The sequence below is a fragment of the Pogoniulus pusillus genome, chromosome 11, assembly GCF_015220805.1.
Source record: "Pogoniulus pusillus isolate bPogPus1 chromosome 11, bPogPus1.pri, whole genome shotgun sequence".
Taxonomy (NCBI): Eukaryota; Metazoa; Chordata; class Aves; order Piciformes; family Lybiidae; genus Pogoniulus; species Pogoniulus pusillus.
The window spans coordinates 33,637,514-33,662,027 of record NC_087274.1 but is presented as its reverse complement, the minus strand read 5'-3'; the positions used below and the strand labels follow the sequence as shown (position 1 = coordinate 33,662,027).

Here is a 24,514-nt window from a genome sequence, read left to right as displayed (position 1 = left end):
ACATTACCGCTGGGGGAAGCAGAGAGGGGAGAAGGACAATGCTAACCACAGCACTAACGCTCCTCGGGATCCTTCTGCAGTGCTTCTGAGCCAGAACTTCAGTGCCCAGCAGTTGTCTGCTCCTTTGTGAAGCCCACTCCTGACCCCCAGGCTCACAGCCACCATCCATGCCGCAGCTCTCTGCTGTCCTTTCCCCTACCTGGTATTCCCATTCCAGATGTCCTCCTCGTTTGTTAAAAGCCATCACCTTCCAGTCAGCTACTGAGACCTTTATCACTGTGTCTTTCATCACAGCTTCCTGCTCCTCCACATCTGAAATGATTTTGGTGTCCTCCTTGCCCACAGTTGATTTCAAGCTGCCCTCCAGGTACCCAGCTCTGCTTTCGAGCTCTGGGACGTAGCGCAGCTCGAAGTGACCGACGCTGAAATTCCACCTGCAAGGGAAACAGCAAAAGCTGGATGGAAACTGAGTCCAAGCAACTTCCACATGCTCCACCCAGCAGGCTCTTAGTCCCAACAAGCTAGACACGGTCCACATTTTGCCAGCAAGCTCTCACTGGCAGTGGACACAACTGTGCCAGGGCAGGGAGCGCTAATCCAGAATCACAGAACGTTAGGGCTTGGAAGGGACCTGCAGAGCTCAGCCAGGCCAACCCCTGCCAGAGCAGGAGCACCCAGGGCAGGGCACACAGGAGCACAGCCAGGGGGGCTTGGAAAGGCTCCAGAGCAGGAGGCTCCACAGCCTCTCTGGGCAGCCTGCTCCAGGCTCCAGCACCCTCACACCAAACAAGTTCCTCCTCATGCTGAGCTGCAACCTCCTGGGCTCCAGCTTGTGCCTCTTGTGCCTTGGCCTGTCACTGGGCCTGGCACCTTCCCCCTGGCTCCCACCCCTCAGGCAGTTACAGACATTGCTCAGCTCCCTCTCAGCTTTCTCCAGCACCCTCAGTGACAAGGTTTCCCCTCCTGTTCCCTGGCACCTCCCATTACTGGTTCATCCCCTGGGATGGATCTTTGTCTCTGCAGTTTTTTAGGGAGTCTGGGATAACCTGGGGCCCCTCAGACCATGGCACCTCTGCTCCAGCTTGCCCCCAGTGCCCCTTGTGCTGCCCTTGGCCACCCCTGGGCAGAGCCTGGCTGTGTCCTGCCCACACTGCCCTGCACATCTTCAGCACAGCACGGAGGGCAGCCCTCAGGCTGCTCTGCTGCCAGCTCCCAGCCCCAGCTGCCTCAGCCTGGCCCCACAGGAGATGTTCACTGCCTGCAGCAGCTTTGGCTCTGGGATGGGCTCCAGATGCGGCCTCACCAGGACAGAGCAGAGGGGCAGGAGAACCTCTCTGGACCTACTCACCATAGCCCTTCCAATCCATCCCACATTGCCCTTGGCCTTTGTGGCATTCTCCTGCCCACCAGCACCCCCAGGTCCCTTTCCCCAGTGCTGCTCTCCGGGAGGTCAGCCCCAGCCTATCCTGGTCCATGTGGCTGTTCTTTCCCAGATGCCAGACTCTGCCCTTGGCCTTGTTGTGCTTCATGCCTCTGTACAGTTGCAGGCTGATTTGGAGCTCTGAAGGGATGAAGTCTTGGATGAAATCATGGGGGAAAATAATAACTTGGCCACACCAAACAAGCTAAGAACTCTGGCTCAAGATGGTGGGCAAGGTGAGAAGGCAGCTGGAGCAGGGCCAGTGGCAGCAAAGGTTCAGTGCACACATCCAGTCCAACCACCAACCCCACCATGGCCACCAAACCATGACCACAGGTTTCCAGAACCCCTCCAGCCATGGGCACTCCACCACCTCCCTGGGCAGCCTCTGCCAATCCCTGACCACTCTTGCACCAAAGACATTTTCCTCTCCTCCAACCTAACCCTCCCCTGGCACCATTCCAGGCCAGTTCCTCTCCTTCTATCACCTGAGACCAGGCAGCAGAGCCCAACCCCCACCTCACTGCAGCCTCCTCTCAAGGAGCTGCAGACAGCAGTGAGCTCTGCCTCAGCCTCCTCTTCTCCACACTGCACACCCCCAGCTCCCTCAGCTGCCCCTCCCCAGCACTGTTCTGCAGACCTTTCACCAGCTTTGCTGCCCTTCTCTGGACCTGCTCCAGTCCCTAATGTCCTTACTGGAGTGAGGGCCCCGGAACCGCCCCCAGAGTTCTTTGCACACATTTCTCCTCATTAACGAAGTGGAGTTAATTAGCCCCAGGAGGTTCTCCACGCTCAGGGTGGGGCAGTGCTTTTTGTTTTACCCTGCTTGATTGAATCTCACAGAAGCCAAGCCAGGGTCTGAGCCAGGTACAGCTGCAGGAGCACAGAGCTGACCTTCAGAGCCAGCAGCTCAGACGCCTTTGCACACCAAACTGGGGCTGAGGCTGAACACTTTCAGAAGGGCAAAGAATAAAGCAGGTACATCTGCTTTGGCTCCCGCAGCCTCCCCCTCTTTTCCTCATCATTTTCCCTCTTCTTTTTTCCTCCTTTTCCCCTCCTTTTCTTCTCCTCTCCTATTCCACTCTTCTTCTTTTCCCCTCCTTTTCTTCCCCTTTTTCCTTCCTCTTCCTTTCCTCTCTTTTTCCCCTCCTCTTCCTTTCCTCTTTGTTCTTTCCTCTTCCTTTACTCTCCATTTTCCCTCCTCTTCTTTTCCCCTCCATTTCCCCTCCTTTTCTTTCCCCCTCTGTTTTCCCTCCTCTTCATTCCCCCTCCTTTTTCCCTCTTCTTTTCCCTCCCTTTTTCTCTCTCCCTTTCTCCTTTTCCTTCCTCTTTTCTTTTCCCTCTTTCTCTCCTCTTCCCCCTCCTCTCCTCTTGTCTTCTTTCATTTCTTCTTCTTTTCTCCCTCTTTTTTACTTCTTTGTTATTTGTCTCTTTTCACTCTTCCTTGTCTTCCCTTTGTCCCCCACAGCCCAGTGCTGTAGAGAGGATGCAGATGGCAAATGTGTGTCTTGAACGGCAAGAAGGGAGGGAAACATTTCTCAAACACTCTTTTGCTACCCAAAACCTCTCGAGGCCACTTTGGCAAGCAGCAGGAGCCCAAACTGTCTCCTGAAGAGCTGACACCTTTCTGGTAAAAGTCTGGCAGGTTTTATACACTCAGGATTTAGTCTCTGGATTAACCCCACCCCAGCTCTACCCTGTGAACTCCAGAGCAGCTTTACTGTGTCACCAGGAAGGAATCTTTGCTCCTGCCTACAGTGCCAGCAGGGTCCTGGTGCAGATGCTAGCCTGGTTTTGAAAGAGCTGTGAGAGGGGAGAACAGGTTTGGAGCAGATCCCTCCCCTGCCAAGAGCAGAGCCCAGGAGCCACACAAGCCAAGGCTTCGCTCTGCAGGCATCAAAGCTGGAATCCATAACAGCTGTAATGAGGCCAATGTGACACACAGCAGCTGCACAGCCTGCCAAAGCCTGCTGCAGACAGGAGAGGGAGCAAGGGCACAGGGAATGGCTGCTCCTGTGCTACACCTGCTCCTGAAAGAGCCTACAGGAAGGCTGCAGAGGGGCCTGAGGGCAGCTTCGGTTTTCAGGTCTTTTTTTCCATGCTTTGTTCTCCCTGGATGCTTTCCAGATTCTCTCCATTCTCCTTCCAGACAAACACTGACAAGCTGGAGATCAGAGCTCATTTTCACTGAGCCTCTTCTAGAGCCCATGAGGAAAGCATCAGATGCTCCCAGGGCTGGAGCAGCTGAGGGAGCTGGGGGTGTGCAGCCTGCAGAGGAGAAGGCTCCAGGGGGACCTCAGAGCTGCTGCCAGTGCCTGAAGGGATCCTGCAGGAAGGCTACAGAGGGACTTTTGCTGAGGGGGGTCTGGAGACAGGACAAGGGGGAATGGTTTGGAGCTGAGGCAGAGCAGGGTTAGAATGGAGCTGAGGAAAAAGTTCTTCAGTAGGAGGGTGGTGAGAGCCTGGCACAGGCTGCCCAGGGAGGCTGTGGCTGCCTCCTGCCTGGAGGTGTTCCAGGCCAGGCTGGATAAGACCTTGAGCAGCCAAGTCTAGCTGAGAGGCCTCTCTGCCCACGGCAACGGGTTGGACTAGATGACCTCTGGAGGTCCCTTCCAACCCAAGCCATCCTGCAATTCCAAGCTGTAGCTCTGTAGGCCAAGCAGAGCAGCCTTGTCAGCCTGTGTTCTGGAGCAGAAAAGGTGTCTGGATTTTACAGCCATCCTGCTGCATTCACACTCCCATGGGACAGCATCAGCAAGGCCACAGCCTCAACTGGTCCCCACAGCAGCTCAAGGACAGGACCTATGCTCTGAGCACCACCAAAGCAGATTTCAGAATGAGACTTTAAAAACTGAAGACTGAAAAGGTTTTGGGCAGGGCATGGAGCACCCTGTTCTGGTGGGAGGAGTCCCTGTCCATGGAGGGGGGTGGAACTGGGTGACCTGCAAGGGGCCTTCCAACCCAACCCATCCCAGGACTCTGTGACTGGAATGAAGCTCTTCTCGCTTCCTGGCAGAGCCAGGTGTGCAAAACACAGGCTGCACACAGCCCTGCCTGCTCCCGGGAGCAGACTTTACCTCTGCTCGGTTCACTCCTTAGAGCTACTGCAAGTGCAGCCCAGCTGCAAACGGCAGCATCTGAAGGGTGAGTGCCAAGAAGGGGCCAAGCTCTGCTCACTGGTGCCCGGTGCAGGACAAGGGGCAATGGACACAAAGTGGAGCGCAGGAAGTTCCACCTCAACGAGAGAAAACTCTGAGGGAGCCTTGGAACAGGCTGCCCAGAGAGGTTGTGGAGTCTCCTTTAGAGAGATGTGCCCCTGGGTGGTCCTGGGTAGCAGGGGCACTGGACCGGAGGAGGCAGACCTTATTGCTCTCCACCACTGCCTGCAGGGAGGCTGTAGCCAGGTGGGGTTGGGCTCTGCTCCCAGGCACTCAGGGACAGAACAAGAGGACACAGCCTCAGGCTGTGCCAGGGCAGGTTCAGGCTGCGTGTTAGGAAGAAGCTCTTGAAAGCAAGAGATTGGCATTGGAATGGGCTGCCCGGGGAGGTGGTGGAGTGCCCATCCCTGGAGGTGTTTAGGAGGCTGGATGAGGCACTTAGTGCCAGGGGTTAGCTGATCAGAAGGTGTTCGGTGACACTTGGGACTCGATGGCGATTCCGTGCCCCCTGGAGCCCCTCCGAGCCGCCGCGCAGCCAGCAGGCAGCGAGCAGCGCTCCCTGCCCTCCGCAGCCCCTGCACTTACTTCTCGGTGCCGCTGCGCGGTCCCACCGCCCGCACGGTTTTCTGCGTGCGGTGCAAGAGCAGAGTCTCCTCCTGCTCCGTCTCCTCGTCGTCCCAGCGCCGACAGCCCACGGCTGAGCAGATGTACTTCACCTGAGGGACAAGGCGAGAGGCTCGCACATGCTTCCGAGCGGCTCCAAGCAAAGCAGCGTCGCGGCCAGGACAAGGGCGCTGAGAGGACGCTGCTGGCTGCGCGCCCGCGGCTGCTGCACGCCTGGCTCGGAGCGACGCCTGGGCACAGGCACAGCTTCCACGGGCGCCAAGAGAGCTCCACTTTGGGCTACTCTTAGCCCTCTCTTTCCTCCCTGCTTCCACAGCCCTCAAAAGAACATCTCTGTGTGTCCCACGGTGCGACTCTGCCTCCTGCCGTGCCTCTGTCAGCACAGATCCATCAGCTCCACATCAAGCTACTGATTTATGGAAGAGCAGAGCGCCAGGGAGGTGAGGGAGCATCTGTCCTGGGAGGGAAGGCTGAGAGCTCTGGGGCTGCTTAGCCTGGAGGAGACTGGGCAGGGGGTCTCATTGATGCTCATCAACAGCTGCAGGGCGAGTGTCAGGAGCTCGAAGCCAGAGGCTTCTCAGCGGTGTCCAGTGACAGGCCAGGGGGCAATGGGCACAAACTGGAACCCAGCAGGTGCCATGCAAACATAAGGGAAAACTTCACCTGTGAGGGTGCTGGAGGCCTGGAGCAGGCTGCCCAGAGAGGCTGTGGAGTCTCCTCCTCTGCAGCCATCCAAAACCTGCCTGGGCACTGCTCCTGTGTGATTCATTCCAGGTGATCCTGCTCAGGCAGGGGGGTTGGACTGGATGCTCTTCTGAGGTCCCCTCCAAATCCCCCAATTCTGTGATTCCCCTTTTGCCCTGTCAGCTATTAAAGGGCACTGAGGACCTTGCCTAACCCTGGCAGCAGCAGAGACTTGGCCTCACAGGAGGTGGCTGACCTGGGCAGTGGTGTCTGGCAAAGGGACCTGGAGCCTCTTGCACAGAGTCACAGAATGGTAGGGCTTAGAAGGGACCTGCAGAGCTCACCCAGTCCAACCCCCCTGCCAGAGCAGCATCACCCAGGGCAGGCACACAGGAACACATCCAGGAGGGGTTGGAAAGTCTCCAGAGAAGGAAACTCCACAACCTCTCTGGGCAGCCTGCTCCAGTGACTCAGGAAATCTCCACTGCTGTGGCGCTGCCAAAGACAGAAGCCTGCAAAGCTCCTACTGAGAGCCAGGCACTGCCTGGGAGACACTGCCCTGCTGCTGGGGGCACAGGGCTGGAGGCCAAGCAGAGGCTGTAAGGTCCACGTCCTGCACCCTGGGGGAGCAGCCAGCTGTGGGTGCCAGGGCCCCCTGCTCTCAGAGAGGAAATCAAGATGATTCCATCCACACTCACACTGGGTCTCTGCTCTCCATCACCACTGACCACCCCTGCAATAGGCTACCCCAGAATCCAAGGTCAGCAGGAGAAAAGTCATCCCTGGCAGAACACACCTTGGAAGTTTCCATGTTTTCAAGCCCAGCCTCCCTTCATGATAGAACCACAGAACCCTTCAGGTTGGCAAAGCCCCCATGCTCACCAAGTCCAACCCTTATCCCTGCCCTGCAAGGTGCACCCTAAACCATAGCCCCAAGCACCATAGCCAAACCACCTTGAAACACAGCCAGGGCTGGCGACTCCACCACCTCCCTGGGCAGCTCATTCCAGCGTCTGACCACTCTTGCTAGGAAAAATGTTTCCTAATGTCCAGTCCAAACCTCCTCTGGAGCAGCTTAGGCCATTCCCTCTTCGTCTGTCTGGTTTCAAACTGCACCAAATGCTTCTGACCCGGCAGAGGGTCAGCACCACAGGAGGTCTCTAGAAGCACTCTGGTGACATCTGACATCAAAGAGGGGCTGTCCCTTCTGCGACTCTGAGCACTGCAATTCATTTCGCTGCCTTTTTCCAGCCTCCTTTGCTTTTCTGGGGTGGTTTTGGTTTGCTTTTTGCTTTTATTTTTCAAAATATACAACTTCAAAGAGAGGGACCTGGAGCTGCTGGAGCCTCCAAGCTGCTCAGGGAGCTGCAGAACCTCCCCTGTGGAGGCAAGCTGGGAGAGTTGTGGCTGGTCAGCCAAGAGAAGAGAAGGCTCCAGGAAGACCTCAGAGCAGCCTTCTCGTACCTGAAGGTGCTCCAGGAGAGCTAGGGAGGGACTTTTGGACAAGGGCTGGGAGTGACAGGACAAGGGGGGATGGATTTGAGCTTGAGGAGGGGAGATTGAGAATGGAAATGAGGAGGAAATGCTTTAGAGTGAGAGTGGTGAGACACTGGCACAGGCTGCCCAGGAAGGCTGTGGATGTGCCCTACCTGGAGGTGTCCAGGGCCAGGCTGGATGAGGCCTTGAGCAAGCTGTGCTGGTGGGAGCTGTCCCTGCCCACGGCAGGGGGCTGGAACTGGATGAGCTGTAAGGTCCCTTCCAACCCAACTCATTCTGTGATTCAGTGCTAAAACTGCACCTCTCTTCCAGCTCAGCAGAGCTGGGTCATCCCTTTTTCTTCCCCCCAGTCCCCTCTGGTCACACACCCCCTGTCCCTTCCCCTGGGCTGGCTCCAGCAAGCTCATCACAGAAGTGAGCTAACAAGGAGGGAAAGGTTCAGCCCTGGCTGACAAAGCTGAATCACTCAGCAGCCAGCCAGGGAAGTGTGCAGGGCAGCACAGGGGCACAGCAGCAGCTCACAGACAGGAGGAGGCTGCAGTGAGCAGCTCAGCAACATCATCTACTGGTGCTGGCTGCTGGGGGATGGAGTTAGCTGCAGGGGTGGGCACCAGTGCTGCTCCCCAGGGCTCAGTGCTGGGCCAGCTCCACTGAGTGTCTTTATCAGTGACCTGGGGGAGGGCATGGAGGCTTCCTCAGTCAGTCTGAAGATGGCACCATGCTGGGTGGAAGTCTTCATCTGCTGGAGGGTAGGAAGGCTCTGCCCAGGCTGGATCCACAGGCCAGGCCAAGGGCAGCTGTATGAGGTTCAGCAAGGCCAAGGGCTGGGTCCTGCACCTAACCAACGCCTCAGGTTTGGGGCAGAGCGGCTGGAAAGCTGTCCAGAAGGGAAGGACCTGGGGGTTCTGGGTGACAGCTGCTGATCAAAAGCCAGGGTGTGCTCAGGTGGACAAGAAGGGCATCAGCAGCATGGCTTGGATCAAGCAATGGTGTGGGCAGCAGGAGCAGGGCAGGGATTGTCCTCCTGGACTGGGCACTGGCGAGGTCACATCTTGAGTGCTGGGTTCAGTTGTGGGGCCCTCAACCCCAGAAGGACATTTAGAGGCTGAAGCAGGTCCACAGAAGGGCAACGAAGCTGGGGAAGCATCTGGAGAACAGGGCTGGGGAGGAGCAGCTGAAGGAGCTGGGGGTGTTGAGCCTGGAGAAGAGGAGGCTGAAGGCAGAGCTCAGTGTGCTCCACAGCTCCCTGAGAGGAGACTGCAGTGAGGGGGGGGTTGGGCTCTGCTCCCTACTATCAGGTTACAGGACGAGAGGCAATGGCCTGAAATGGTGCCAGGGGAGGGTTAGGTTGGAGCGGAGGAAAAACTTCTTTGGTGCAAGAGTGGTCAGGGATTGGCAGAGGCTGCCCAGAGAGGTGGTGGAGTTCAGGGAAGGTGTGCCCATGGCACTTGGGACCATGGTCTGGTGGCCATGGGGGTGCTGGGTGATCTCAGAGAGCTCTTCCAACCCAATTGTGTGATTCTAAGTGCAGCAGCCCCAAGCCACTGCCCTGGTTCCCAGGTGGCGCAGACTCTGCTCCCCTCTGCTGTGCAGCTGTCAGCTCAGAGCTGCCCTGCAGTCCACAGCTCAAGACCATCCTATTTGCAACGGTGCTCAAAACACAGACACAGAAGACAACTTTTCAGGCTCTTACCTTCCCTGAGTATGAGCTCAGCCCATAGGTTGTCAGAGACTTTCCCCCAACCAAGACAACGTCCTCACCGAACTTGTAGGAAGACTCGAGCAGGGACTCGACTGTGAAGGGCACAGCCTCCATGCTCTCTCGGTCCCGGTCCCACTGGAACAGGTCCCCATCCAAGGAAGGGATTATCACCTTATTGCCAAACACCTGGAAGGATGGAAGGGAAGGTTGGCTACCGCTGAACCACGGCTGGATCGAAGCAGACAGACCACAGCTGGAAGCAGCAATGCTGCCCTGCCCTGCACTGCATCCCACTCTGCAGCTCAGAGGCTTCTCCTGCAGAGCTCTGCTGAGGACAGGAAGTGCTCAGGCATTCCACCCACAGCTCTCTGCCACTCGTCTAAGCCAAGAAGTTCAGCCTGTGGCACTTGTTCCCTTTGAAGCAAAACACTTTAAAGCTCAACCAGCTCACAGATCAGAATTCAGACAAACTGCACTCCTGAAGACACAGGTCCTGGTTCCACTGCAAGCTGTGCAGATGGTTCCTGACAGCTCCCAGACAATGGTAGTGCAGGGAGGGTTCTGCTGCACTGTTTGCTCCCCTTGCTGTGAGCCCTCCCTGCCCACCTGTGTGCTGGCTGCATCTGCTCTGCTCAGCCCTCACCTGCCTCCAGCCCTAAGGCCCCCAGCACAAGAAGGACCTGGAGCTGTCGGAGAGGGTCCGGAGGAGGACACAAAGACGATCAGAGGGCTGCAGAACCTCTGCTATGGGGACAGGCTGAGAGAATCAGGGCTGGTCAGCCTGGAGAAGGCTCCAGGGAGACCTTAGAGCAGCCTTCCAGTACCTACAGGTGAGCTGGGGAGGACTTCCTCCTGATGTCCAACATAACTCTGCTGGGCTCCAGCTCCAAACCATTGCCCTTGTCCTTTCCCCACAGGCCCTTCTGAACAGTCCCTCCCCAGCCTTCCCAGAGCCACTTCAGATACTGAACTGCAGCTCTAAGCTCTCCATGCAGTCCTTCTCTTCCTGAGGCTGAACAGCTCCAACTCCCCCAGCCTGTCCTCCGGGCCTCTGATCATCTTTGTGGCCTCTTCTGGACCCTCTCCAGCAGGTTCATGTCCTTCTTTTGGGGTTCTCATGGCTGTATGCAGTGCTGCACTCCAGGTGAGAGATCAGAGCAGAGGCATTCAAGCCCACATTCCCTTTTGCCTTTACAGAGAGTTAAATCCAACCTCTCCTCCCCAGAACTCCTCAGCTTTCAGCACACTGCTCCTTGGCCTCTCCTTAAGCACACGAGTGCTAGAAAAAGAGAGCAGCCCAGTCCTGCCCAGGCCCTGGTGTCCATCCTGCAGGGAGCCCCTTGTTGGGAAGCATGAGTCACTGTGAGTGAGTGCTTAGGGACTGCTGCAGAAGCTCATTAGCAGCAGGATAGACCAGAACTAATACACAGCACTGCTCACTGGAGCCACAGTGGCTGTGCCCACCCACACCACTGAGAAACTGCAACCCGCAGCAGCTCAGCTTCTGAGAAGAGGCATTAAGAGGGCTGATGGTAATGAGGCTTCTCCACAAGCCCTGTCCATGTGGGCAGCTCTCCTCAGCATGAGGAGAATGGTTCAGCCACTTCACATGGCAGGAAGCAAGGAGTGTGTAGTGCGTGTGTAGTGCTCAGCTCAAACATGACCTCAGAGTCATGGAACGGGCCAGGTGGGAAGAGACCTCCAAAGATCATCTTGTCCAAGCCCTGTGCATAAGCAGCGATCCTCTACTCCTACTCTCCTGCCACGGGCAGGGACACCTCTCAACTAGACTTGGTTACTCATTGCCTCATCCAGCCTGGCCTTCAACACCTCCAGGCAGGAGGCAGCCACAGCCTCCCTGGGCAGCCTGTGCCAGGCTCTCACCACCCTCCTGATGAAGAACTTCTTCCTCAGCTCCACTCTAACCCTGCTCTGCCTCAGCTCCAAACCATTCCTCCTTGGCCTGTCTCAGACACTCTCAGCACAAGTCCCTCTGCAGCCTTCCTGCAGGATCCCTTCAGGCACTGGCAGGAAGCTCTGAGGTCCCTCTGGAGCCTTCTCTCCAGGCTGAACACTTCCAGCTCCCTCATGGCAGAGAAAATCCTCCTTCAAACAAAACACTGCAGCCCAGACCACCACACAGATGAGTGTTGGGGAGGGACTGTTCAGAAGGGCCTGCGGAGATAGGACAAGAGGCAACGGTTTAAACTGGAGCAGGGCAGAGTTAGGTTGGACACGAGGAGGAAGCTCTGCACAGTGAGGGTGGTGAGACACTGGCACAGGCTGCCCAGGGCTGTGCTTGAGGCTGTGTCCCTGGAGCCATTCACGGTCAGCCTGGCTGGGTGCCTGTGCAGCCTGCTCTGGCTGGGACTGTCCCTGTGCCTGCAGGGGGTCGCACAGGAAGCCCTCGGAGAGTCCCTTCTGACCCAATGCAGTCTGCACCATCTGGAACTTGAGGAGGGCAGACTCAGACTGGAGGAAGAAATTCTTCAGACTGATAGTGGTGAGACACTGGAACAGGTTGCCCAGGGAGGCTGTGGATATCCCCTCCTTGGAAGTGCTCCGAGGCAGGTTGACCAGCTCTGGTGGAAGCTGCCCCAGACGGTGGGCAGTGGGGCTGGAAGTGGCTGATCCCGAAGGCGCCAAAGCTCTGTGTGACTGCCGAGCAGCTGCGCTCCGCTCTGCCTCCAGCACGGGCAGGCGGGGAGGGACTTTCCTTGAAAGCACAGGCAGGCAGCATCGGCATGCGGCTCAGGTAGAGGAATGACATCAGCCTGTATCTCTGAAGCATTACCTCATCCCCTCAGCCCGGCGGTGAGTCACCCAGGCAGTCAGCTGCAAATCTCCTGGCACAGCAAATGTAGGTTAGCAGGATGCTCTCACGCCGCTCGGCTCGCATGGAAACAGCTACGCCCGCGGGCTGCCTGCCCCGCCAAGCCGCCGCCGAGCCCGCGGCCCCGCCTAGCGCAACCAACACTTCAGAGCCACACCAGCCGAGCCCGCAGCACCCCGCAGCACCCCGCGGCACCCTCCGGCACCCCGCAGCACCCCGCGGCACCCCGCAGCACCCCGCGGCACCCTCCGGCACCCCGCAGCACCCCCCGGCACCCCGCGGCACCCCGCGGCCCCCCGCGGCCCCCCCGCTCCGGCGCCCGTGCGGAGCGGCAGCGCAGCGCTCCATTGGCTGCGCGCAGGCGGCCGCAGCCTATCAGCGCCGGCGGCGGCTCAGTCTCCAGGCCGACAGCGCTGAGGTAATGCAGCTCCCGCGCAGCCCCCGCGGCGGGCAGCGGCACTGCCAGCGCACGGCAGGCTCCCTGCCCCTGCCCCTGCCCCTGCCCCTGCCGCTGCCGCTGCCGCTGCCGCTGCCCCTGCCCCTGCCCCTGCCCCTGCCGCTGCCGCTGCCGCTGCTCCTGCCCCTGCCCCTGCCGCTGCTCCTGCCCCTGCCCCTGCCCCTGCCCCTGCCCCTGCCCCTGCCCCTGCCCCTGCCCCTGCCCCTGCCCGCCCGAGAGGGCAGCGCAGGCAGCTCGGGCGGCAGGGTGAGGCTGCGGGGGGACACAGAACGGACAGCAGAAGGGGCTCTAGAGAGCTGGGGCACCGAGGGCTGTGGGAGCTGGGACAGGCATCTGCTGTGCCTGGCACTAGAACCATAGAATCAGCCAGGGTGGGTGAGACCTCCAAGCTCATCCAGCCCACCCCAGCACCCAGCCCTGGCCAATCAACCAGACCATGGCCACTCTCTGCCAACAACTTGGTCTCTTCTGCCAGGCAGCCAGCAACAGAAGAAGGGGACACAGCCTCAAGCTGTGCCAGGGCAGGTCTAGGCTGGGTGTGAGGAGGAAGTTCCTGGCAGAGAGAGTGATTGGCACTGGAATGGGCTGCCCAGGGAGGTGGTGGAGTGGCTGTGCATGGAGGTGTTGCAGCCAAGCCTGGCTGGGGCACTTAGTGCCATGGTCTGGTTGGGGCTGGGTGCTAGGCTGGGCTGGCTGAGCTTGGAGCTCTCTTCCAACCTGCTGAACTCTGTGATTCTATGGTAAAGCACTGGTGGCAGAGCAAAGCACTCCTCAGAGCTTCCAGAGCTGTTTGAGCAGCCCAGGAGGAACAGAGTGGGTTGCAAAGGCAGTGCAGGACATCAGCAAAGTGCCCTTCTAAGCTGTGTCCAAGGGCAGAGAGGGAGCTGCAGCAGGGAACGCGGAAGGACAGGTGCAGGCTTCCAGCAGAGCTTTCCCTGTGAGCCCATCACTCCTGCTGACACAGCAGCCACAGCAGCCACCAGCAGACAAGCCCAGGCTGTTCAGCAGGCCCTGTGCAGAGGCTGCCCCTGGCCACCCTGGCACACCACAGCAGGCGTTCCTGCTGCACCTCCTGAAGCACGATCAGGTTGCCTTCCTCTGAAGGGCTAAGAGCCAGCCCAAGCCAGGGAAGCTGTGCGAGGGACCTCACCTGGGGGCTGGGGACACAGCAGCTCTGCACAGCACAAGCACTGGAAGTGCTTCTCAAACCTCAGCAGCACTTTTCCCACCAGGCTGTACAGCTCAACCAGAAACACCTGACAGGAGCATGGAAGTGACCAGAGCTGCCCACATGAAATCCTTATCACAGAACCACATAACGAAGAGACCTGCAGAGATCATCCACTCTAATCCTTCCGCCAGAGCAGGAGCACCCAGGGCAGGGCACACAGGAGCACAGCCAGGGGGGCTTGGAAAGGCTCCAGAGCAGGAGGCTCCACAGCCTCTCTGGGCAGCCTGCTCCAGGCTCCAGCACCCTCACACCAAACAAGTTTCTCCTCATGCTGAGCTGCAACCTCCTGGGCTCCAGCTTGTGCCTGCTGTGCCCTGTGCTGTCACTGGGCCCCACCAAACAGAGCCTGGCACCTTCCCCCTGGCACCCACCCCTCAGCTACTGACAGACATTGCTCAGAACCCTCTCAGCCTTCTCCTCCCCACACTAACCAGCCCCAGGGCTCTCAGCCTCTCTCCACAGCAGAGCTGTCCCAGGCCCTTCAGCATCCTCCCAGCTCTCTGCTGGACTCTCCCCAGCAGGTCTGTGTCTCTCCTGAACTGGGGAGCCCCAAACTGGACACAGCACTGCAGCTGTGGCCTCAGCAGGGCAGGGCAGAGGGGCAGGAGAACCTCCCTGGCCCTTCTGGCCACACTCCTCTTGCTTGCCCCAGGCTGCTCTTGGCCTCAGGGGCACACTGCTGCCCCAGGCAGCACTTGCTGCCCACCAGCACCCCAAGCTGTCTCTCCAGGGAGCTGCTCTCCAGCAGCTGCCCCCCACTCTGTGCTGCTGCCTGCTCTTGCTGCTGCCCAGCTGCAGGACTCTGCCCTTGGCCTTGGTGAACCTCAGGAGGTTCCTCTCTGCCCAGCTCTCAGCCTGCCCAGGGCTCACTGGATGGCAGCACAGCCTGGGGGGTCTCAGCCACCCCTCCCACTTTGGTGCCACAGCAAACTGGCAGAGGTTCACTCTGTGCCCTTGTGTAGGTTGTTGATGAAGAACCTGAACAAGCCTGGGCCCAGCACCAGCCCCTGGGGACCACCACTGGCCACAGGCCCCCAGCTGGGCTCTGCACCACTGATCACCACCCTCTGGGCTCTGTTTTTCAGCCAGTTCTCACCCACTCAGTGTCCACTCTTCTAACCCACACTTCCTGAGCCTGCCTACAGGGATGTAATGGGAGACAGTGTCCAAGAGCTTGCTGAAGTCCAGGCAGACAACATGCACTGCTCTCCTGTGCCGGTCCATGCAGCCAGCACATTGCAGGCCACCAGCTCACTCCAACATGATTTCCTTTGGCAGATCCACACTGGCTGCTCCTGCTCACCTTCTGACACTTTCTATCCATTCCAGGCTTTCTTCTCCTTCCACCCTCCCCACACTCCACCAATTGATTCCATGTGTCATGGATCAGAGGAGCCTGGGCCCAGCCATGCACACAACTTCCCTGGCCCTGCACGTCGTGGAGGAGCAGTGCACGAAGTGCTGCTGGCATCCTGTGCTGGGCTGAGGGCTACAGAACTCTGCCAACTCCTCCTTCCTCTCCCCTCAAAGCAACATCCTGCCAGGGGCTTGCACTTCAGATGCTGAGATCTGAAGCATCTGCTCAGGGGTAAGCTCCCAGGTCTGACACAGCTGAAACACCACAAACAGCAGCAGCTGGCAGCACAGAGGGGCTGCAGAGTTGTCCTCTCCAGCAGCAGAGCCACAGACTGCATTGGGTTGGAAGGGACCCTCCTAGGGCCTCTTGTGCAGGCACTGGGGACACCTCCAGCTAGAGCAGGCTGCACAGGGACACATCTTGGATGTCTCCAGAGATGGGGACTCCACCACCTCCCAGGGCAGCCTGTGCCACTGTCTCACCACCCTCACTGTGCACAGCTTCCTCCTGATGCCCAAACTAAATCTGCCCTCTTCCAGCTCAAGGTCTTTGCTGCTCCTCCTGTCACTCCCAGCCCTTGTCAAAAGTCCCTCCCCAGCTCTCCTGGAGCCCCTTCAGGTACTGAAAGGCTACTCTGAGGTCTCCCTGGAGCCTTCTCTTCTCCAGGCTCAACAGCCCCAGCTCTCCCAACCTGTGCCCACAGCAGAGGTTCTGCAGCCCTCTGAGCATCTCTGTGGGCTCCTCCAGACCCTCACTAGCAGGTCCATGGCCCTCTCGTGCTGGGGTCCACAGAAGCTTGTTGGCCTTAACCTTTCCATCAAAAGACTTAGCCATCCCTTGAGAAGCAAGGAGGGAGCTGCAGAGTGGTAAGCAGAGTGGTCCAGCTTCAGAAGAGCTCAGGCCCCAGTCCATGCTGAGCCATGGCAGAGAGCCTTCCTCTGCAGGCTGGCAGAGCAGAACCCCAGCCCTGCTTTAATCACACTCAGACAAGACTTGGGGCTGTGACTACAGAGCTGCCAGCCTGCTCTGCTGCCATGGCAACAGACTTTTAAAAACTCTGCTCTTTAATAATCATCATCAAAAAACGCAGGGTGCTGGGAAAGAGACTTCCTTGTGACAGGATTCCATCCCCCTCCTTAGGTTCTGCTCAGAAGAAAAGCCTGCAACAGCCTGCTGGAACATGGGAGCAGCCCTTGCTGAGACAACCCAGAGCTGCTGCTGGGGCTGCTTCAGGCTGAGCCATGCTCCATCCTTCACCCCCTCAGGAGAGGAGCTGTGCAGCAGCTCAGCAGGCACGGCGGCAGGACGGGCGCTCAGCGGCGCGGGGGTGCTGACGCACGCTGTGCTGACAGGGCATGGGGGGATGGCTTCCAGCTGCAAGGAGCCAGGGGTACACGAGGCACCAGGCAGAGATTCTTTCCCGTGAGGGGGGAGGCACTGGAACAGGCTGCCCAGAGAAGCTGTGGAGGCTCCAAGCTTGGAGGTGTTCAAAGCCAGACTGGATAAGGCCTTGAGCAACCTGGGCTAGAAGGAGGCATCCCTGCCCACGGCAGGGGGTTGGAACTGGATGAGCTTGAAGGTCCCTTCCAACCCAAACTATGCTCCAAATCTGTGTTTTAACCTCCACCACCATCTCACAGACTCACAGAACTCTTTGGGTTGGAAAAGGTCTCTGAGACCATCCAGCCCAACCAGCAACCCAACCCCACCACAGCCACCAAACCACAGCCCCAGTTGCCATGGCCACAGGTTTCTGGAACACCTCCAGGGATGGGCACTCTACCACCTCCCTGGGCAGCCTCTGCCAATCCCTGACCACTCTTGCACCAAAGAAGTTTTTCCTCATCTTCAACTTAACCCTCCCCTGAGGCAACTTGAGGCCATTTCCTCACCCTCCATCACTTGTTACTTGGAAGAAAGCCCAACCCCCACCACACTGCAGCCTCCTCTCAGGGAGCTGCAGAGCAATGAGCTCTGCCCTCAGCCTCCTCTTCTCCAGGCTGCACACCCCCAGCCATCTCAGCTGCTCCTCCCCAGCCCTGCTCTCCAGTCCCTTTACCATCTCTAACCCCTCAAGCTCCTCTGCAGCCTACCTGGGCTTCTAAAGCCCCAGCTGGGAGCTGAGCAGTGATCTCTTCAGAGGTGGGGAGAAGGAGCAACAGCAGAGCTCCATCTCTGGGGGGGTGCAGCCTGCAGAAGAGGAGGCTCAGGGCAGAGCTCGTTGCTGTCTGCAGCTGCCTGTAAGGAGGCTGTAGCCAGGTGGGGTTGGGCTCTGCTGCCAGGCAGCCAGTACCAGAAGAAGGGGACACAGCCTCAAGCTGTGCCAGGGCAGGTCTAGGCTGGATGTTGTTAGGAAGTTGTTGTCAGAGAGAGTGATTGGCACTGGAATGGGCTGCCCAGGGAGGTGGTGGAGTGGCTGTGGCTGGAGGTGTTGCAGCCAAGCCTGGCTGGGGCACTTAGTGCCATGGTCTGGTTGGTTGGGCAGGGCTGGGGGCTAGGCTGGGCTGGCTGAGCCTGGAGCTCTCTTCCAGCCTGCCTGATTCTATGATTCTATCTCGCTTCAAGGGCCCAGGGGTTCAGGTGATCTTAGCCAGACCTCTCCTGATGCTTCCCCTGGCCCTGCCTGGCCAGGAGGTGTTTGCAGGTAAGACACAAGAGTCTGTGTGTCCTGAGGAATTAAGTCACAGAGCAAAGAAAGAGAACAGAAGAGGAGAAGCCAACAAATGCAGGCTCTGCTGTCCCAGGGCTGCAGGGAGCGCAGGGAAGAGGCAGCGACTGAGGCAGATGAGGACTTCCCTGCCTAAGCAGGAGAGGGCAGGAGGAGCTGGAAATGAGCTGTCAGCAGCTAGAGGAGTGCTCTGATTAACTGCCCGGTGCTAAACTGCCTGGAGAAGAGGAGGCTGAGAGGAGACCTCACTGCTCTCTACAGCTCCCTGAAAGGAGGCTGCGGTGAGGTGGGGGTTGGGCTCTGCTGCCTAGGATCAGGCGACAGGAGAGGAGGTGGCCTGAAACTGTGCCAGGGCAGGGCTGAAGTGGGTATTAGAAGATATTTCTTCACTGACAGGTTTTTTAAACACTGGCTGCAGGCTGCCCAGGGAGGTGGTGGAGCCCCTATCCCTGGAGGGACTATTGACAAGGGCTTGTAATGACAGGATGAGAGGTAATGGGTTTAAGCTGGCAGAAGGGAGACTGAAACTGGATGTTAGCAAAGGGTTCTTCGCAGTGAGGGTGGTGAGATACTGGCACAGGTTGCCCAGGGAGGCTGTGGAGCACAGAAAATGATTCACATTCTTCTGTGTTCCACAACCTCTCTGGAGGTGTTCAAGACCAGGCTGAATGAGACCTTGAGCGACCTGTTCTAGTGGGAGGTGTCCCTGCCTATGGAACTGGATGAGCTTTGAGGGCCCTTCCAACCTAAACCATTGTCTGATTCTGTGCTAAAGGTGTGGCCATGGTGCCTGGGGCCACAGTTTGGTGCCTAAGCAAAGCTTCGGTGTTAGTTCACTGAATCGCAGAACCAACCAGGTCTGCAGAGACCTCTAGGATCATGGAGCCCAACCCATCACCTAACCCTTCTAATTAACCCATGGCACCAAGTGCCTCGGCCAGCCTCCCTCTTTGGAGGGGGAGAATTCTTTCACCTTTTTCTGCTGTGCTGTTAGACCTTCACTTCTCTTCAACAGGTCTCACAGCAGCTGAGGTGGTAAGCGCTGAGCTTATGCTGCACCAGGAATGGGTGATGCAGCTGAGCCATGGGGCACGCAAACATCTCCCTGTGCTGCCTTTCAGACAGGCACTCGTCACAATCCACCAACCTCCCAGAGCCCTTTCAACTCCTCTTGCTGCTTTATGAAGTCCTTCACTTTCTCATGTTCCTTTCTTGCCTTCTTCTCTCCCCAGAACAGTTGCTGAGATTAGAGGGGAGGTATCAGAGCAGATCAGGTCAAAAGGAAGTGACTGGATCTGACCACTCGGAGCAGAGAAGCCAACAGGGCCACATCCCAGGACAAGGGGAGAGCTCCTTGCTTGTGTTTTGACTTTTTACCCCTCTCAGCACACCAGTGAATGATGATGTCTGTTCACACCCCACGATCTGATTTCTCTCATTCAAATACTCCAATGAACCTCAGCACGGCAGGACGGCCAGGGTGGGGTGGGGCTGCTGGTTGGCCTGGATGACCTCAGAGGGCATTTCCAACCCAACCAGCTCTGTCTCTAGGGGGCTGAGAAAGGCCCTTCCTTTTACAGGTGAAGATTCCAGCTGCGAGCCCAAGGAGGCCTCGGGGCAGGGCAGCCGAGCTCCAGGCACCCAAGCCAGCCTGGCCCTGCGCCGCAGCAGGTCCTTGGCTGGGCATTAGGAGTGTGAGCCATCAATTATCTGCCAAGGGCAGGGCTGTGGAACAGCCAACACAAAGCATGCAATGCACCAGAAGTAATTAAATCACAAGCTGCTACAGAGGGAGCCGAACAGGAGAGCCAGCCCAGAGAAAGGGAGCTGATGGCAGATGACCTTTCCAAGCTCTGCAGCAATGCATCCTGACCGTGCCTGGGCGGGTGGCAGATGAAAGCTGCTGACAGGCATTAGCCTCGAGTGACTGAGAAAGTGGCTTGGCTTTGTCACGGGCAGAGCAGCACTTGTGAGGCCTGCAGAGAGCTCTGCTACCACACATGTGACAGCACAAACGCAGCCTGGGCACCAGAACAGCCTGGAGGGGAAGGCCTTGGGGGTGTCAGTTGGTAACAGACCTGCCAGGTGCCAGCACTGCTCACTGGCAGCCCCCACCTCACTGCAGCCTCCTCTCTGGGTGCTGCAGAGAGCAATGAGCTCTGCCCTCAGCCTCCTCTTCAGCACACTGCACCCCCCGAGCTCCCGCTCCCCAGCCCTGCTCTCCAGACCCTTCCCCAGCTCTGCTGCCCTTCTCTGGACCTGCTCCAGCAGAGTCACAGATTGCACTGGGTTGGAAGGGACCTTCCAAGGGCATCTTGGCCAAGCTGCTGCAGGCAGCAGGGACACCTCCAGCTAGAGCAGGCTGCACAGGGACACTTCCAGGCTGACCTCGAATGTCTCCAGGCACAGAGCCTCAACTACATCCCTGGGCAGCCTATGCCAGCATCTCAGTGTCCTTCTTGCAGCAAGGGACCCCAACCTTTGGCCAGTGGCTGCCTGCCCACAGAGCATCCTGCAGAAGTCTGTTTTCAGGAGGATTCTGTATTTCATTTCACCAAGCAGGCAGCAGAGGACTGCACTCCCAAGCCCCCAGGTCTCTGCAGCAGCTCTCCCCAGCCTGCCCCCTTTGACAGCCATGTCCACCCTGCGTGTGCCCAGCAGTACTCATGCCACCAGGACTCCCCACACATCTCTGCAGCTCCAGAGCAGCCACATCCACTCTGCTCTTGCACAAGGAAGGCTCCACTCCCTCTCAGCCCTGATTTGCCCTGTGTGCCTCAGCTGGCCTTTACCTGCCTGTGAAGTACAATTCTGGACACTCGTTTCTCACTCAGGAGCAGCTTTCCCAGGCCCTTTGCAAACTCTCATGCCCCCCTCTCCTCCTCCAGGCAGCACAGGATCCCATTCCCTTCCCCTGCAGAAGAAGGCAGCTGGCAGCCTGCCAGGGGAGCTCTCACACTGGTCAGCTCTGACCTCCCCCCCCAGCTGCCAGTATCAGCCCCCACATCCTGGGTTTCGGCTCCCACTCTTGGATGCCATGCCCAGGACAGAAAATCTGCACCACTGACAGCTGGGGGTGCCCCAGGCTTGGCTACAGGCAGCAGCTCAGCTCTCGGAGCCTCGGCAGGAGGCTGCAGGACACCAGCAGCTCTCCCAGGCAAGGCAAGAGCTGTGCTCCAGGAGAGTGGCCCCCGTAACAACTCCGTTGGCACTTTCAGGTTCCCAGTCTGGCTCCAGAGGTGCACAGCTGCAAAGGAGCTTCACAGCATGAAGAGACACTTGTAGATGCTGTGCTTGCTGGGCTGAGACTTGGCTTTAGTCTTGCTCCGAGGCTTAAGAGAACCAACTTTGACTCTCTAAACAGAACCACAGGATGGGCTAGGTTGGAAGGGACCTTCAGTATCATCCAGCTCCAACCCCCTGCCATGGGCAGGGACACCTCCCAGCAGCCCAGATTGGTCAAAGCCTCATCCCCCCTGGGCAACCTGTGCCAGTGTCTCACCACCCTCACCATAAAGAATCTCCTCCTCCTCTCCAGTCTCAATCTCTCCTCTTCCAGATTCAATCTATTGCCTGCAAGCCCTTGTAAGAAATCCCTCCCCAGCTTTCTTGGAGCCCCTTCAGGCCCTGGAGAAAGCAACCATACAGATGCTGCTGGGCTGTTCCCCAACAACCTGCTCCTCAAGTCTGAAAATGAGCAGACATCTGTCCAAGCTCCTAGAAAAGTTTATCTGATGTGGCTATCAGCATGTAAAAAATGGCAAGAATCAGAACAGCACAGAATGGTGGGGGTTGGAAAGGACCTCTGAAGGTCATCCATGTCCAAATCTCCTGCAGGATCACCTTGAAACAGATCACAGAGGATCACATCCAGGCAGACCATGAAAGGCTCCAGAGATGGAGACTCCAGCCCCTCTCTGACAGCCTGCTCCAGTACTCAAGCACCCTCAAAGTCAAGAAGCTCCTTCTCGTGGTCAGATGGAAGCCTCCTGGATGGGTGGTCGTGTCTGAGTGACTGAGAAGAGTCTGGTGCTATCCTCTGCACGCTCACCCATTAGGTATTTGTAAGCACTGACCAGATCCCCCTTGTCTGGAATGAGTCCAGGGAAGGGCAAGAGAGGGGCTGGGGAGGAGCAGCTGAAGGAGCTGGGGGCTTGCAGCAGCCCGGAGGAGAGGAGGCTGAGGCAGAGCTCCTTGCTCTCTGCAGCTCCCCGAGAGGAGGCTACAGTGAGGTGGGGGTTGGGCTCTGCTTCCCAATATCAGATGACAGGAGAAGAAGGAAGTGGCCTCAAGTTGCCCCAAGGGAGCTTTAGGTTGGACATCAGAAGACACTTCTCAAGTGAGCCGGTTCTCAAAGCCTGGCACAGGCTGCCCATGTTGGTGGTCGAGTCCCTGTCCCTGGAGGTGTTGCAAAGAGGCAGAGCTGTGGTGCAGAGGGGCGTGGGTTAGCCCCAGCCTCAGCAGAGTTAGAGAAGGGCTGGACTGGATGATCCTGGAGGGCTCTTCCAACCCAAAGGATTCTGCCATCTCACCACAGGAGCTGCCCTGTCACCGTGAACGCCCTCAGCACTGCCACCACTGCAAGGGGAGATGTCTTCCCCAGCTGTCACTCTCACCTCCCCCCATCAGCTGTGCCACTTCCACCCTTCTGCTCAAACATCAGGTACCAGCCTCTCCACGGCAGCCTCCCTGCCATCTCCCTCCTCCACGGCAGGCTTTACCCTGTCTCCATCTCTTCTCCAACCTCCTCTGCCCCAGGTTCTACACTAGGAGGCTGCCCAGGGAGGTGGTTGGGTCCTCATCCCTGGAGATATTGCAGGTGAGGCTGGACAGGGCTCTGAAGAGGCTCTAGTGGAGGTGCAGGGGGTTGGACTGGATGAGCTTTGGAGGTCCTTCCTGGCCCAGCCCATCCTGTGGTCAGTCCCACCAGCCACTCCTGGGCAGCCACTGCAGCAGATGCCCAGGACAGCAGGAGCCAGAAGCCCATGAAGCAGTTCAGCTCGCAGCTGTGCAGCTACAGGAGCTGTCAGCCCCGTCAGGGAATGACAGCAGCCTCACCCCTGTGCTGGGAGCTGCTTCTCCTGCCTGACAGACACCTCTCTATTGTCACTGCCATTAAGCATCATTATTTTAACGAGCTGATTCTTCCCTAAGTCTGCTCTGTCTGAGTTCAGACGGTGCACTCACCACAACGAGTCAGCTGCAGTGTCTGCACCAAAGGGAAGCTCCTCCTGAGGCTTGCTGAGACCTCACCTGCAGGGCTGTGACCAGCTCTGCAGCCCTCAACACAAGGACATGGACCTGATGGAGCAGGTCCAGAAGAGGCCATGGAAATGCTCAGGGGGTTGGAGTAGCTCTGCTATGGGACAGGCTGAGGGAGCTGGGGGTGTGCAGCCTGCAGAAGAGAAGGCTGCAGGGAGACCTAATAGAAACCTGCCAGTGCCTGAAGGGGCTACAAGAAGACTGCAGGGATGGGATGAGGTCAATGGCTGCAAACCAGAGCAGAGCAGATTGAGATTGGATGTGAGGAACAAGTTCTGCCCCAGGAGGCTGCTGGAACACTGCCACAGGTTGCCCAGGGAGGTGGTTGAGGCCCATCCCTGGAGATATTGCAGGTGAGGCTGGAGAGGGCTGTGGGCAACCTGCTCCAGTGGAGGAAGCCCCTGCTGAGTGCAGGGGGCTGGACTGGATGAGCTCTAGAGGTGCCTTCCAGCCCAGCCCATTCTGTGACTCTGTGAAGGCTGAAATTGAGTAACTTCAGCCCCAGCCCCAGGCAGCAATCTCTGCATGCAAGGAACAGGAGCCCTGGCAGCTGCAAGCAGCAAGCTTCTCTAGAGCAGAGCTTTTCATCTGACCACTGGAGAGCAAAGCAAACTTCTGTAACTCCTCTGCACAAGACTGAGATGCAGATGCCACCTTCCAGCACTGCCAGCTGCCCTTCTCTCTCTCTCTTGCAGCTTGCAGGCACGGAAGGAAGGTTCCCATGGTGGGTACCTAGACACACCGTGAGCAGCCCAGCAGCTCTTCCCCTCTAATTGATCTGCTCACATGACAAATGATGAACATCTCACTTGTCAGCATCTTAAGCAGCAGTTTCAAGAGCTGAAGTGTTTGACAGAGCTGCTGGAACAGTTGAAATCTCCCTGCCTCACTTCCCTAATTAACACATGAGCTCCAGAGAGCAGAGCTGGCACCTGGCAGCCAGGCACAGGCGCTGCTGGCAGCTCTGCTCCGCACTCGGCCTTTGAAGATCTGCTGCCTGCCCTTAAAAGGTACCTGGAAACCCAGCAGAGGCTTCCACACCAGGGCCACTTCCCTGCACTCACCCACGACAACGTAAAACCCACTCCTCAGAACGACTCTGAGACAGCAGCAGCCTTTCCTTCACTCCAAAGGGGCCCAAACCTTTGATGCTGCAGCTGTGGCACAGGAGGCTCCTCACCTGCCTTTGCTTGCAAGGCACAGGTTAGCAGCTCACATCCTCCTACTGCTGCAGCACACAGAGTGGCTTGGGTTGGAAGGGACCTGCAACATCATCCACTCCAACCCCCTGCCATGCCCAGGGACACCTCCCACCAGCACAGCTTGCTCAAGGCCTCATCCAGCCTGGCCTTGAACACCTCCAAGGAGGGAGCAGCCACAACCTCCCTGGGCAACCTGTGCCAGTGTCTCACCACCCTCACTGCCAAGAATCTCTTCCTAAATCTCCAGGCCCAATCTCCCCTCCTCAAGTTTCAATCCATTGTCCCTCCTCCTGTCACTCTCAGTCCTTGTCAAAAGTCCCCCCCCCAGCTCTCCTGGAGCCCCTTCAGGTACTGGAAGGCCGCTCTAGGGTCTGCCTGGAGCCTTCTCCAGGCTCAACAGCCCCAGCTCTCCCAGCCTG

General features: G+C 58.1%; 1 protein-coding gene across 2 annotated transcripts in view; it reads right to left on the bottom strand.

The window, feature by feature from the left end:
* The window catches only part of EIF2AK3 (eukaryotic translation initiation factor 2 alpha kinase 3), a 66,634-nt gene that overhangs the window by 26,731 nt on the left and 15,389 nt on the right, over nucleotides 1-24,514 (bottom strand). Inside the window, exons 1-4 of one of the 2 annotated variants that reach the window (XM_064151684.1) lie at nucleotides 11,880-12,011; nucleotides 9,077-9,271; nucleotides 5,164-5,294; nucleotides 200-434 (exon numbers count right to left, since the gene is read on the bottom strand). In XM_064151684.1, the coding sequence (XP_064007754.1) occupies nucleotides 200-434; nucleotides 5,164-5,294; nucleotides 9,077-9,199 (489 nt within the window). In that variant the 5' untranslated portion in view covers nucleotides 9,200-9,271; nucleotides 11,880-12,011. Of the gene's footprint in view, nucleotides 1-199; nucleotides 435-5,163; nucleotides 5,295-9,076; nucleotides 9,272-11,879; nucleotides 12,012-24,514 lie in introns of those variants that run through there. The other variant, XM_064151683.1, reaches the window with a different exon arrangement.